This window comes from Lepidochelys kempii, chromosome 4 (assembly GCF_965140265.1).
Source record: "Lepidochelys kempii isolate rLepKem1 chromosome 4, rLepKem1.hap2, whole genome shotgun sequence".
Classification (NCBI taxonomy): Eukaryota; Metazoa; Chordata; order Testudines; family Cheloniidae; genus Lepidochelys; species Lepidochelys kempii.
The window spans coordinates 66296751-66311611 of record NC_133259.1 but is presented as its reverse complement, the minus strand read 5'-3'; the positions used below and the strand labels follow the sequence as shown (position 1 = coordinate 66311611).

The 14861-nt window shown below is 40.4% G+C and overlaps 1 protein-coding gene across 15 annotated transcripts in view; it reads right to left on the bottom strand.

Annotated features, from left to right (window-relative positions):
* KLHL2 (kelch like family member 2) overlaps nt 1-14861 on the bottom strand; it is a 105384-nt gene that overhangs the window by 32626 nt on the left and 57897 nt on the right. For 11 of the 15 annotated variants that reach the window (XM_073341540.1, XM_073341541.1, XM_073341539.1 and 8 more), the window contains 2 exons: nt 9448-9610; nt 8459-8535 (listed from right to left, as the gene is read on the bottom strand). In XM_073341540.1, the coding sequence (XP_073197641.1) occupies nt 8459-8535; nt 9448-9610 (240 nt within the window). Of the gene's footprint in view, nt 1-8458; nt 8536-9447; nt 9611-14861 lie in introns of those variants that run through there. The other 4 variants (XM_073341545.1, XM_073341543.1, XM_073341542.1 and 1 more) reach the window with 2 other exon arrangements.

Genomic DNA, 14861 nt, shown 5'->3' with positions numbered 1-14861 from the left:
CAGATTAGTCTGTTGCTTATTGTTTTGTTGGGGTATTAGAATGTACAACCCAACAATTATGACCAAGGATGCATGGTATAAAGTAATCTAAATGTAGCATATTAGGAACTTGGATAGGTTATATATATATATATATATATATATATATTGGATAGTCAATAAATATATTACTTTCTCTCTGTCCTGGGAAGGCAAGATATATAAATAACTAACATCAGCTTTACTAGTCTGTAATAGTACAGTAACTTCAATGCAGGCTCAAATTATTTGAAGTGGCCTTACCTATAAAAAGGTGTTTGGTATCCTGGAGTATTCACGGACAAACGCTATTTTATTAATTCCAAAGCCTCACTTCTGTACGTACTCTAAAAGCTATGCATAACCAGTTTTCTCAATGTTCTGAAGGTCATAGAAAGACTAATACAATAGCTTCCAATGTGGCTAACATTGTGAAATCTCATTTCAGTGCAGGACAACAAACATGGAGAAATATGCCCATTACCCAGGGATAAGAGGATAGATGAAAATGGCCTAAAAGAAACTGATGGGGCTCCGAATCACTGAGTTATGGTGAAAACATGAGCATTGGCGAAATGAGATAATAAATTTTAATTAACGTACCATACATGTCAAAACAATGTCATGAAAATTCAAAATATTTCTGGTCTGAAGATACTCTTTTATAATTCAATATAATGGAATTAAAATGCTCACTAAAATTTGGACCATTTGGAGCAAAGAAATGGATTGCTTAAAATATAAAGTACCTACATATTTTAACTGTATTTTTCAACAGTTGGTATTTCTTCCTGTTGTAGCGCACAAGAGGTGAAAAATAGGGCACAAAAGAGTTTTTGAAAAAAAATTAAAAGTTAGAATGTTGATATGAGACAAAAACAAAAACAATCCAAGTTAATTTGCACTAAACTTTTTGTAAAAGGGCATTCTCAGTGTAATGCTCTTCTCACAGTAACATCTTTAGGCAATCAGATCTGCAAACTAATCTTGTTTCTTTACTGAAATACACATGATTAAATCCCAGAACTTTCTGCAACACAAATCCAAATATTTTGGAGTGGAGCCAGAGTCCATTTTTTAAAAGGCCACATATAAGCAATTTCAATTAAAAGAACACTTTATTAGATAAAAACAAAAATACTTCTTTCATAGAATAAAATTAGTTTTTAATTTTTATATTACAGACACTAGCTAGGATCTTGCTAAGCATAACAACCGAGTGGTACTAGCTTGATGTTTTCTTTGCATGATTCACAATAATTGATAAGGGCATTCTACTTCTTTCATACTGGAGGAATAATATGACATTTATCTAAGAAACAGGATCAGCTTCATTTCAACTTAGTGAATTAAAACAAAATGTATCAATAGCGTCTCTTGAGGATGTCTCACTACAGAAAACAGGACGTTTACTACCGTTTACTAGAGGTGGAAAATACAGGTACATGAACATCTGGATTGGACACTTCCAGCTCTAACTATTTCAGTAAACTCTCCAGTTTACACACTGCACTAATTAAGGATGTATATGTCACTGTACATTTTAACAAAGTCATGACAAGTGATAAAATCCTGTTTTATATCAAATTTTGCTGTAACTAAGGCAAGATGTTTTGTCTCATGTTGGGCTGAGTCTGCCTGGCAGATGGGGGTAGTGCACATTGGCCAAAAACAAAATGAAGTAGCTGGGTTGTCAGTCCTATGCCCTTGGGTACATTTCTAGCTTAGCTGAAGAGTAAAATAAAGGTATTTATTTAAAATCCACTGCACAGACATATCACAACCAGCTGGAGTGGACCTAGGAGCTAATGGAAGAGCCCACTGAGATTCTAAGAACTAGATGCCAAAAAGGAATCCACATTTATGAAAAAAGTGGATTTTAAAGTGAAATTTAAAGGAAATGGCAGTGCTTGGATTAGGGAGAGAGGGAGGATGTTCCAAGCACAAAACGAAGAGGAAAATTAATGAGAGTAATTAGAGAGGATATGAAGAAGAGATTGGGCCAGAGCTGTGCTGAATCTTAAAAGTAAGGATGAGATGCTTAAACTCGATCCAGAAGGAAAAGGAGATAGTGAAAGTAGTGATGTGGTCTGAGCAGTAAGTAGAGTTTTCAATACAACTCAGAGGGGAGAAGCATAGGCACCAACTCCGTGGGGACGGGGCGCGCTCATGGGAGGGGGCAGAACTGGGAGGGAAGAGTTAGGGTGGGATGGAGGTTGCGGGGAGGGGGAAGGAGTAGGGTGGGGGCAGAGCCTGGGGCAGAGCAGGGGTGGGAAGAGGCGGGACGGGGGAGGGGGAGGACATAAGGGAAAGGGGTGGGTGAGGGAAGAGCCTGGGGTAGAATGGGGGGGGGTTGAGCACCCCCCGCCCGGCCCTGGAGGAAGCCAGTGCCTATGGGGAGAAGTGACAGAAGAAGAGCAGAGAAGATGGTTACAGTAGAGAAAGAAAGTCGGAATTTACGGAAAGAAGCAACAAAACTCAGCAAGGGCTTGTACATGTGAGGAAGGGAGAAGGGAATTAAAGATGGTAAGTTTATTTACTTGAACGACAAGGAGGATACTGAAATCACCAGCAGTGACAGAAGATGTGTAGAGGGAAATTTGGGGGGTGGTATTTATTATTTTTCGGAGTGGAAAGCAATGCAGCTTTGGACACATTGAGCCTGAAATGGAAGTGATACATACAAGAGACACTGAAAAGACAGGAAAAGATTTGTCACTGGAAAGAAGGTGAGAGTTCCAGTAAAGAGGTACATTTGGGACATCCTTGCAATTCATGACAACTGTAATATATATAAATACCTAAAACGGTAACGTATATTAGCAGATTTGTCTTATTCTTTGGATATAGTATTTATAGAAGCATACTGAAATAACAACATCACAATAGTCTACTGATGGATGGACTGGAACCTAGCCAGAGATATTTTGCTCATTATAGCAATTTTTCATAGATTTCAGCAGTGTCTTCAACCTACAGAACAAGTCTCAGTGCTGCGTTGTGCAATACATATTATAAACAAATGATATGACTGTCTCTCCCCCAGCTAGACAGAAATGTTAGTTTTATTAAAAATCAGTCTGTTCCATAAATGTATTGTTTCAAGGCAAGTGAGAACAGCAGAATAAAGACAATGAACCTCAAAAAAGCAGACTTTAACGAACTCAGAGAACTGGTAGGTAAGGATCCCAAGGAAGAAAATCTAAGGGATAAAGGAGGTTCAGGAGAGTGGCAGTTTCTCAAGGATACAATATTAAAGGCATAACTGCACATTCTTGATGCAAAGACAAGACAAGAAGAATAAAAGGCAAAAATGGCTCCATAGGAGCTCTTTAATGACCTGAAAATCAAAAAGGAATCCTACAAAAAGTGGAAACATCGTCAAATTGCTAAAGAAGAGTACAGAAGACTAGCAAGAGCACTAGGGACAAAATCAGAAAATCTAAGACACAAAATTAGTTACACCTAGCAAGGGACACAAAAGGCAATAAGAATAGGTTCTTTATATATATTAGGAGCAAAAGAAAGATGAAGGAAAGTGTAGGTCCCCTGCTTAGCAGGGATGAAGAGCTAAAAACTGATTACAACTAGAAGGCTGCTTAATGCCCATTTTGCTTCAGTCTTCACTAAAAGAACTAAAAGTGTTCATGATGACCAGATACTCAGCAATAAATATTAACAACAAGGGGGAAGGAATGCAAGCTAGAATAGGGAAATAACAGGTCAAAGAAGATTTAGATAGCTGTATTCAAATCAGCAGGGCCTGATGAAATTCATCCTAGGGTACTTAAGGATCTAGCTGAAACAATCTTGGAACTGTTAGCAATTATCTTTAAGAACTCATGGAGGACAGGTGAGATCCCAGAGGACTGGAGAAGGGCAAACATAGTAGCTATTTTTTAAAAAGGGAAACAAATAGGACTCAGAGAACTATAGCCCAGTCAGCCTAATTTTGGTATCTGGAAAGACACTGGAACAAATTATTAAACAATTAGTAAGCACCTAAAAGATAATAGGGTTATAAGCAATATCCAGCATGAATATGTCAAGAACAAAATATGTCAAACCAAACTAATTTCCTTCTTTGACTGCATTACTGGCCTAGTGGATGGGGGGGGAAGCAGTAGACATGATATATCTTCATTTTAGTAAGGCTTCTGACACTCCCAATCTCTCAGTGTATATGCAGTGTGCCCAGCCATTTGATAGCATCATCATCAACCAAGTGAAGAGCCAGTAGCCCGCCATCAAAGTAAGTCAGAGGGCACTTGTTGAGGATATGAGGTATAGTCTGAAGTTAACCGCATCTACATTGCGGGTTGTTAGAGAAACCCCATTTGAAGAGATTGGTTGCACAATTGCTCTGTCCTGTTCAAAATGGTTCAGGGATGACCTCAGGTGCCTTGGCAGGTCAAAACCTGATGGACAGATGGTTGAATCAGTGACAAGAGATTAAGGACTGTTGTCGCTGACCACTTGTTACACCAAGAAGATTCCACCGTCATGTCAGTAATAGCATAAGTTACCATAAAGGGCGTCTAGAAGACAGGTGAACTGGCGGGTGGTTGAAGAGGTCTGAGTACAGAGGCAAGTCGCTGTTCTCATGGATCTTGTCCAGGAACATGATAGAAGCCCCCTCACAGCGAATATGGGGTGATGCTATATTACTAGGTATTGGCAGCTATGGAGTTGCATGTAAAGTCCCAGTAACAATGTGTATAGCTTTGTTAAACTCTACATCAACCAGCCTCATGTGAGATGAGAGACATCAGACAGGAGCACTGTACTCTGCTGTTGAAAAGCAGAGGGCACGGGCTAATGTTCTAAGTGTCTGGGCACTTGCACCCCAGCTTGAGCTGGCCAGTTTTCTCAGCTAGCTGTTCCAAGTGCTAATTTTGGCTGCTGTCTTTGAGTAGTTGTGGTACATCAATGGTTGCAGTATGTCAATGAAAGTAAGACTGCGAGAATCTGTGGTGAGAGGCCTTTTGTTTTGAATTCATTTAGCTTGTTAAGTTATAGATTAATTACATTTTACCTTTTATTGTCTTGTAAACAATTCTGACTCTTATGCCTCATTACCTGAAATCACTTAAAATCTATCTTTCTGTAGTTAAAAAACTTGTTTTATCTAAACCAGTGTGTGTTTGGAAAACTTCATTTGGGATCACTGGATTTGTGCATTTAATTTTCCATTAATAAAATGACAGACATTATATGAGCTAGTATTGTCCAGGAGTGGCTGGGTAGTACAAGGCACACATTTCTGGGGGAAAGTCTGGGACTGGGTGTTGGCTGGTATTGCCCTGCAGTGTAATTCATGGATGTCTAGCTATAGCACACACACAGTATAGCTGGGCGTGATTTACATGCTGGAGGTTGTGTGTGGGCAGATTAGGAGTGGTTGTTCTCATACAAAAGCAATGTAAAAGGCACCCCATGCTGGAGAACTGAGGGGACACAGCTGTCCATCAGTCCAAATTGTACCCTGCTTTTCACAACTGCAGAAGGGATCTAGGGATTACTGTGGATCACAAATTGAATATGAGTCAACAACGTGATGCAGTTGCAAAAAGGCAAATAGTCTGGAGTATATTAACAGGAGCACTGTATGTAAGACATGGGGAATAATTATCCCGCTCTATTTGGCACTGGTGAGGCCTCAGCTGTATTACTGTGTCAAACTCCAGGCATCACACTTTAGAAAGATGAAGACGAACTGGAGAGAGTCCAGAGGAGAGCAACAAGAATGATAAGAGGTTTAGAAAACCTCATCTATGAAGAAAGTTATAAAGAACTGGCCATATACAGTCTTGAGAAAACTATATTGAGGGGGGACTTGATAACAGTCTTCAAATATGCTAAGGGCCATTATAAAGAAGACTGATCAATTGTTCTGTGTGTCCACTGAAACAGGACAAGTAACAATGGGCTTACTCTGCAGCAAGGAAGATTCAGGTTAAACATTAGGGAAAACGTTCTAACTATAAGGGTAGTTAAGCTCTGGAACAGGCTTCCAAGGGAGGCTGTAGAATCCGTTCTCCCCACTCTGGCCCTGAAAGAACTGAATTAGACCAGGCATGCCCAATCAACCAATTAAGCTGCAAAAAGGGTAGAATTATGCTGTGTGGAAGAACCTTGCCTGTGAAGGAACAGGCAGGGCTTCAATAAAGCCAGAAGGCTGCCAACAGTGCAGTGAGATGGCAGGGATAAAACTGCAGTCTCTCTTCTTGAGGTAAATGAGAAGGAAGGGGGATAGGAACCCCTGAGAAAAGGGACAGGAATCCACAAGGAAGGGTTTACCTAGTAGGGCTAAGAGAGGGATCTGACTAGGAAGGCTGGTGAATGAGAAGCTTAAAGAAGCAAGGTAGGAAGTAGTCCAGGGCAGAGAGTAATAGGATCAGTGAAGACCCAGAACTTAACTGCTTTCTCTAGGGTCATGGCCTAGAACCCAGAGCAGAGGGTGCCCCACCAACCAAATCAAAGTGGTATTGCTTGGGGCAGTGAATGAGTAAACTGGTGAGTCACTGTAGGAGTGACATATCCAGGGCAACAGGCGTGAGGACTGCCTAATGCTGCTTGAGCAGAGAGATTTTAAAGACTCCTCTGGAAGGGGAAATCACAGTGTGACCTGGCCAGAGGGTTGAGTCACAAAGCAACTGTACCGTAATTCCATGAACAGGTGGAGAGCTGCAATGGTGAAAGAGAAGAAAGGGAGTGCTGAACCAGGTGGAACTAATCCCCAGAATCAGCCAAAGGTGGTGAGTAGAGCACCCAATGACACCATCAACTGAGGTTTTTAAGAACAGATTAGAAAAACACCTGCCAGGGATGGTCTAGGTTTATGCCTCAGCACACAGGGCTGGACTTGATGCCTTATTGATGTCCCTTCCAGTCCTACATTTCTATGATTCTATGATAACGTCAGAGTGCTTTTAGGGCATCTTATTATTATTTCTACAGTTTGCAATTCTGAGAAATCATAGAATCATAGAATATCAGGATTGGAAGGGACCTCAGGAGGTCATCTAGTCCAACCCCCTGCTCAAAAGCAGGACCCATCCCCAATTAAATCATCCCAGCCAGGGCTTTGTCAAGCCTGACCTTAAAAACGTCTAAGGAAGGAGATTCCACCACCTCCCTAGGCAACGCATTCCAGTGTTTCACCACCCTCCTAGTGAAAAAGTTTTTCCTAATATCCAACCTAAACCTCCCCCACTGCAACTTGAGACCATTACTCCTTGTCCTGTCCTCTTCCACCACCGAGAATAGTCTAGAACCATCCTCTCTGGAATCACCTCTCAGGTAGTTGAAAGCAGCTATCAAATCCCCCCTCATTCTTCTCTTCCGCAGACTAAACAATCCCAGTTCCCTCAGCCTCTCCTCATAAGTCATGTGTTCCGGACCCCTAATCATTTTTGTTGCCCTTCGCTGGACTCTTTCCAATTTATCCACATCCTTCTTGTAGTGTGGGGCCCAAAACTGGACACAGTACTCCAGATGAGGCCTCACCAATGTCGAATAGAGGGGGACGATCACGTCCCTCGATCTGCTCGCTATGCCCCTACTTATACATCCCAAAATGCCATTGGCCTTCTTGGCAACAAGGGCACGCTGCTGACTCATATCCAGCTTCTCGTCCACTGTCACCCCTAGGTCCTTTTCCGCAGAACTGCTGCCTAGCCATTCAGTCCCTAGTCTGTAGCTGTGCATTGGGTTCTTCCGTCCTAAGTGCAGGACCCTGCACTTATCCTTATTGAACCTCATCAGATTTCTTTTGGCCCAATCCTCCAATTTGTCTAGGTCCCTCTGTATCCTATCCCTCAATTCTCAATTCCATAGTGTCAGGAAAACAAGTAATGAAGTAAAAAAAAAAGTACCCTCCTTAGAACAACAAGTACATTAATTAGACAAACTCATTAGACTGCCAATTGCTGATCTGGTGATAGATTCTGGAACTACCTGTATCTCAGCTTTATTAACCGTGGTAGTCTTAATCTACAGCAGAAAAATTATGGAGTACATTATAAATAGGGGACAATGGTTTCAAATTTCAGAAGCATGAGAACCTCATTTTAGAATATCAAAACTATTTATCATATTATATTAGGATCAACACAAAATTTAGTAAGAGGAAAAAATAGGGAAAGCTGAGGGTTCTAACCATCCCATCATCTCAGGGAAGCACCCCTACCCGGCAGATGTTCCTCCTGATAGTAGTTCTTGAGGTGTTTGCTTGGGCAGATTAGCTAGCCTCCTGTAGTAGTAAGTTATATGATCAATTAGTCCCCTTTCCATCTTGTGTTGAGGTGGGAGAGTGGCATTCCAGGCACTCTTCTAGTATCATTTCAAACTTTGGGCTGGACAGGCAAGATTTTGGGAAGAGAAGCAGATAGTAGGACACCCATTCGGTGCATTCTCTGCCTCACCTCAACATACTTACATGCCATCGGAACAGCCAGCAGGATACAGGGACTATGCAGCATGTCCCCAGTGTGCTTATAGCAGTGCTAGTGGCAGCTGTAAAAAGAGAGTTCCACTTTTACAGCTGATGCGATCACAGCAGCAGCAAGCACGCCTGCAATGAGGCAGCTGCTCAAGTGAGCAGCATTCTCCTTAATGTTCATTTCAGAGAAGGCCAGCAAAAAGTTTTGCTGTGCCCATCCCTGAACATAATGGATTCTTGTCCCTTTTTTCCCCACACCACTCTGAACCACACCTGGCTAATAATTCTGGGGAGAGTCAATAAGATTATTCTTTGGGAAACACCCCAAACTTATTTTGACTTATGACTCATTTTACATATACAGCGTATGTTTGGGTAAGGGGACCCTTTAGGTCCCTCCAAGCCTCGTCCTGCAGAAATAGTGCCCATATGCTTTTTCCTTTTAGCTTTAGCAATCGGTTTACATTGGCTTACACTGATTATGCTGTCAAGATTGTCTCCACAAGGAAGAGAGCTAAAAGCTTACTTTTTTAAAAAATGAAAGATGATATTCTTCTTCATAGTGCCCCAAAACTGACTCAGTTAACTAAGGACTTGGATTAGCCCCAAAATGTCCCCTCTAATTTGTCAATCCAGTGCACAAGATAACTTTGAACTACAAGGGTTACAAGCTAAGCGAATTGCTTGCTCGGTCACAAGTTTCATGGTTCTGGCCCTGATAATTACAGAAAATGAAGATTTACTTCCCCTTGTGCCCATATAACCAATGTTTTGGCCAGAAGACTTTTTCTTCCTGTGATAGATGTTATAGATCCCACTACGCTTTTTCAGAAAAAGTACCTATCTCCAGCATCTTGGATAAATTCCCTTTTGTTAGGGCGTACTAGAAAAAGCATCTTCTTAAAAAAAAACAAAAAAAACACCCAAGTTCCCCCCCTCACCCACAATAATAGAGCAGGTTATTGTCTGTACCATGTTAGACTTGCCTGCATACTTGTTGGCCTTGTTCAATAGATCTGTGCATGCATGCATGTCAGCAAAAGCACGAATCCCTAAGCAGTTGATCGGATGAAGCTGGGATTCCAAAAACTCACAGCAAGTCCTCTTCACATCCTGCAACTGTAACAGACCAGCTGCTGGGAGAAGTACCTGTAAGAAGCAAAAACTAGTTAAAATTCCATCTAATTTTATGCTGCAGTACTATCACAACATCTGTAAGACAAAGCAGAAAAATATAAAAATTTGACACAACAATGGAGAATGAAAAAGTATCAGGACTATGAGAGTTAGAGCTAGAAAAACCTACTAGGTCATTCCGATTCACCTCCCTGCAAACATACATTTATTAGTGTGAAGTTTAGTTTTAAGGGTCACAAGCAGTGGAGCTTTTGCCATTTCCCTTTGGAAATCATTCCACATACTAATCACGGTGTCAGTAAACTCTTCATAACATTCAGTTTATGGGCTTTTTTCCCTCTTACTCATCTTATTACTCCTAGTTATACTCCTAACCCTTTTCACCAACCCAGACACTACTTTTCCCACAGGGTATTATACCCATTGAAATATTTGTAGACTTACGCCTCTTCTTAGTCATAGTATAGCCACATTACAGATATTAAACTCTAGTCTTTCTTCATCAGAAAGTTCTCCCCACTCCCAAGTAATTGTTATTGTTCTCCTTCAGAGGAATTGAAGTCAAATGTGCCTTATGTATGGTATTTTAGGATTGCCAAGTTTCCTTCTACAGTGGTGAATATTAATTCTCTCACTGAATATCACTCAAGAATTTCTCCATCTTTGTTTTCCTAAAAATCTAACACCACTGCACATGTATGATGTGAAAAAAACCTCTTTACTATACTCAAGTCATTTAAGACATGGCCATTAGTCCCAAATCTCCCTATTTCTCTCCTCATATTCTTGATCAGTTGCTCCCCAACAACAAGTAGCTGATCCTGGGTGGCTTTTCCGCTGATCTGAGTTTAAGTTTTGGATCACAAAACTGTCTTCTATTTAATTTAGGAATTTCTTTTATGATGCGTGTTTTACTTCATTTGTTACTCAGCTATCGCAGTAGTACAAATTACCCCACAAATTCTGTATACTGAGGTTTTGAGCATCTTGAAACATGTTAGTACTTTAGATTTCTCACTCTCCCAAGTCCCAGTTATCAGATGACCACTGTTATTGTTTCTATGTTAATCTAAAGAATTTCATACCCATCGTTCACTGCTGAATTGCAATAGCTAGCATTGTAAATTATGAATCACTATCTAGTGCCTTATTTATATGTCTTTCTTTTTGCCAACATAGGCTGTTACCCTCTAAACTGTTCCAATTACAAGTTGCATCACACCAGATCATAACTGAAGACTCCAGGAATAAATAAAAGCACATTGTTAGTTTACATATACCATATTACAACTTTCTAGATCAAACTCAGTGACAATCTTTCAACAGAGCTTGTGTAAGTTTGTTGAGTGAAACCATACAGGGCCAGGTAATTCTAAGTTTGGGCCTTGAAAACACTATCCTTTTTAAAAAAATATTTAGCAATAAAAAAATGAACTACTTGAAGACAACAGGAGAAATGTTTTGCTTTTCAGAGGCACAGCAGAGAAGAAATAACTTAATGCCATTACACACACATTGTTCTTCAACCTTAAAACTGAACATGAGACTATTCTGTTCTAGAATTGTGCCTTTGAGTGAAGTTTCCTTCTGTCATCTACCATTTCTTCAGGAAGCATTTCTATTTTTATTTTTATGTATATTCTAAAATAGAAATCTCATTAAAATAAGTAAGTGTAAAATGATTACTAAACCATGTCTATAGGTGACAACAGCAGCAACAACAATTGGAAAGATTTTAAAATCTAGAGTGGACTTGCAATTGTAAGTCATCTGGAGGGAGAATAAGTTTGTGGAATTCTTGTTCAGCCTGTAGGTAAAGAAGGTGCTAGTCACACTGCTCATCTTGTTTCCTCATTATCTTAACAGATTCTGGAGAATGCATGCAGTGTTGTTGTAGCTGTGTTGGTCCCAGGATATTAGAGAGATAAGGTGGGTGACTTTTATTGGACCAATCTTGGAAAAGGGGGTAGACAGCAAGGTGGCAAATTTGCAGATGATAAAAAACTACTCAAGACATTCAAGTCCAAAGCAGACTGCGAAGAGCTACAAAGGGATCTCACAAAAGTGGGTGACTGGGCAACAAAATGGCACATGAAACTCAATGTTGATGCAATGCACATTGGAAAACATAATCCCAACTATACAGATAAAATGGTGAGGTCTAAATTAGCTGTTACCACTCAAGAGAAAGATCTTGGAGTCATTGTGGATAGTTCTCTGAAAACATCCACTCAATGTGCAGCGGCACTCAAAAAGGCAGAACAGAACGTTGGGAATCATTACGAAAGTGATAGATAGGACAACAGAAAATATCATATTGCTGCTATATAAATACATGGTATGTCCGCATCTTGAATACTATGTGTACATGTGGTCGACCCATCTCAAAAACAGATATTTTGGAATTGGAAAAGGTTCAGAAAAGGGGGAAAAAATTATTAGAGGTATGGAACAGCTTCCATATGAGGAGAGATTAATAAGATTCAGATTTTCAGCTTGGAAAAGAGACTAAGGAGGGATATGATTGAGGTCTATAAAATCATGACAGGAGTGGAGAAATTAAATAAGGAAGTATTATTTACTCCTCACAATACAAGAACTAGGGGTCACCAAATGAAATCAATAGGCAGCAGGTTTAAAACAAACAAAAGGAAGTATTTCTTCACACAACGCAGAGTCAACCTGAGGAACTCTTTGCCAGAGGATGTTATGAAGGCCAAGACTATAACAGGGTTCATAAAAGAACTAGCTAAATTCATAGAGGATAGATCCATCAATGGCTATTAGCCAGGATGGGCAGCGATGTCTGTCTGCCAGAAGCTGGGACTGGGCAACAGGAGATGGATCACTTTATAAACCTGTTCTGTTTATTCCTTCTGGAGCACCTGGCATTGGCCACTGTCAGAAGACACGATACTAGGCTAGATGGACCTTTGGTCTGATCGAGAATGGCCATTCTTATGTTCTTATGTTATGTTCAAACTATTTTAAAATATGTTGGAAAAGGAACTGAGACATGTTTACCTTTGCCCAAAGTTCAGTTCTCACCTACAGGAACTGAAGATGTAGCAGGTGAACTCAGAAAAAAATGGAATTTCCATCCCATAGGAAATTCCAAATTTCAACATCTGTTTTCATCTCTAATCTAAATGAAAACTTGAAAATGTTTGTGAAATTAGACGTTCCAAGATATTTCAGAAATGGCAAAATGTTTTGTTTTGTCAATGTTTTGCTTGTTTTTATTGAAACAAAACATTGACATTCCTGAATTAAAGTGTTTCAGTTTGGTTTGTTGATTTGACCCAAAACGTTTCATTTTGAGTCAGTTCAACATCAATATTGTGTCAAAGGAGTTGTTGTTTGGATTCCTGATGCTCCTGTTCTTCTTTGAGGGTCTGCTTACAACTGGCAAGATGCAATATGCTCTCCCTTCTGGTCACAGATTGTGTTGCTTCGAGCTCAATATAGGCCAGCCAGAAAGCCCAGCCCATAAAGAGGAGTGGGGGCATCAGGAGCTAAACTACAATACCATGAGACAATGCACCACAATAGGGAAACAGAGTTAAATGTTCAATTGACTTGAAATGAAACTTTTAAAATAACAACAACAAACCTAAATATTCTAGTTCGGGTCCTGAAATGAAGTATTTTATTTTGGTTTGTATTGGCAAATTGAAATTTTCCCACACAACATTTTAATTTTGTAGAAACTCCATTTTCCATCAAAATATATTGGGATGGAAGATTTCCTACCAGCTGTATTAATGACCACTGCAATTTTGGTCCAATTACGGTGTTATGATAAAAATAAAAAAATGATGTGCTTGAGCCTGCCCTCTTCCTCTCTCAGGAGAAAAAATGTTTTAATCACTGAGACAAGGGGAGTGAGATAACATCTTTTATTGGACCACTTCCGTTAGCGACAGGGACAAGCTGTTGAGCTTCTCAGAGCTCTTCCTCAAGTCTGGAGAAGGTAGCCAGAGTTTGCAAGTGAGCATAAAGAGTTCACACATGTTCTAGGAGATCACTTAAAGTGAAGTGGGCAATTAACCTGTCTGAAGGACAAAGGAGGTTTAGAGGGCAGCAAGATGTATTATAAATTGTTCTAATGAGCCATAAAATCAGTGTGTCTGTTAAGCCGATGCATTTTAGTGTCCAGCAGTGTAACGAATTTAAGTTCCCAGCCTCCTCTTTTGAAGGTGTTATGCAAGTTTCTTTTGAGAATAAAGGCTGAGAGGTTACATATGGAGTGACTGTTTTGTGAAAAGTGCCCATGGGTGATAGGGTGTTTTTATCTCATCATTTCTCTGTGTGAGATCATTCGAGAGCATAGGGATTGTCTGGTTTCATCCAAACAGTTGTCACCGGGGCATTTAGTGCATTGGATGAGGTAAACCACATGTTGTGACAAGCATGGGTAGCACCCGTGTATCTTAAAAGGTTAGTTGTTGGGGAACGGGTCTTATTCATCTTAGCAGTGGAGATTTGTCTACAGATTTTACATCTGTTATGGCAAGGTCTGCTCCCACTTGAGTTGGTGTGTCCTTGACTGTGGGAGCTTGCTTCTGATGATGAGCAGGGGGAGGGGTGTTTGAAGGACAGAAGAAAGGGATTGAGCTATTTCTTTCAGGATGTGGTCCCTGCCATTCTTTGATATGCCGTATGGGTTTTAGTGTGGAGCTTTTTTTTTCTCCCCCCGTGGAGAAAAAAGTTCTCTTGGAGCATTTGGGTGGCCCATTCCATGATGTGATCTGCTTCCCTGGTGGAGTGTCCTTGTTTAGAGAAGGCAGTTTTAAGTGTGTATCCAGGACTTTCTCATTGGAACATATTCTGTGGTAACAAATAACAGATTTCTTGGTGTGCTAGGTGTGGTTACTTGATCTGCGGAGGTAAGTGTGGTGATCCATGGGTCTCTTGTATGTAAACGTCTGTAGAGTTCCATTGCTGAACCTGATCATGGGGTTCAGGGTGGTGGCTGAAGTTATGGTGGAAACCTATGAAAGAGTTTAAGTCACCTGTCCAGAGGATAAAAATATCACTTATGTAAACCAGGTATATCATTGGTTTTGCAGTGCGTTGTTTCCAGGAATTCTTCCTTGAGGTGGCCCATGAAGAGACTGGCATATGGCTCTTCCCATGGTTTGGACAAAATGTTTGTTGTTCAATGTAAAGTTGTTTAAGACCAGCCATACTGGGTCAGACCAATGGTCCATCTGGTCCAGAATCCTGTCTTCCAACAGTGGCCAATGCCAGATGCTTCAGA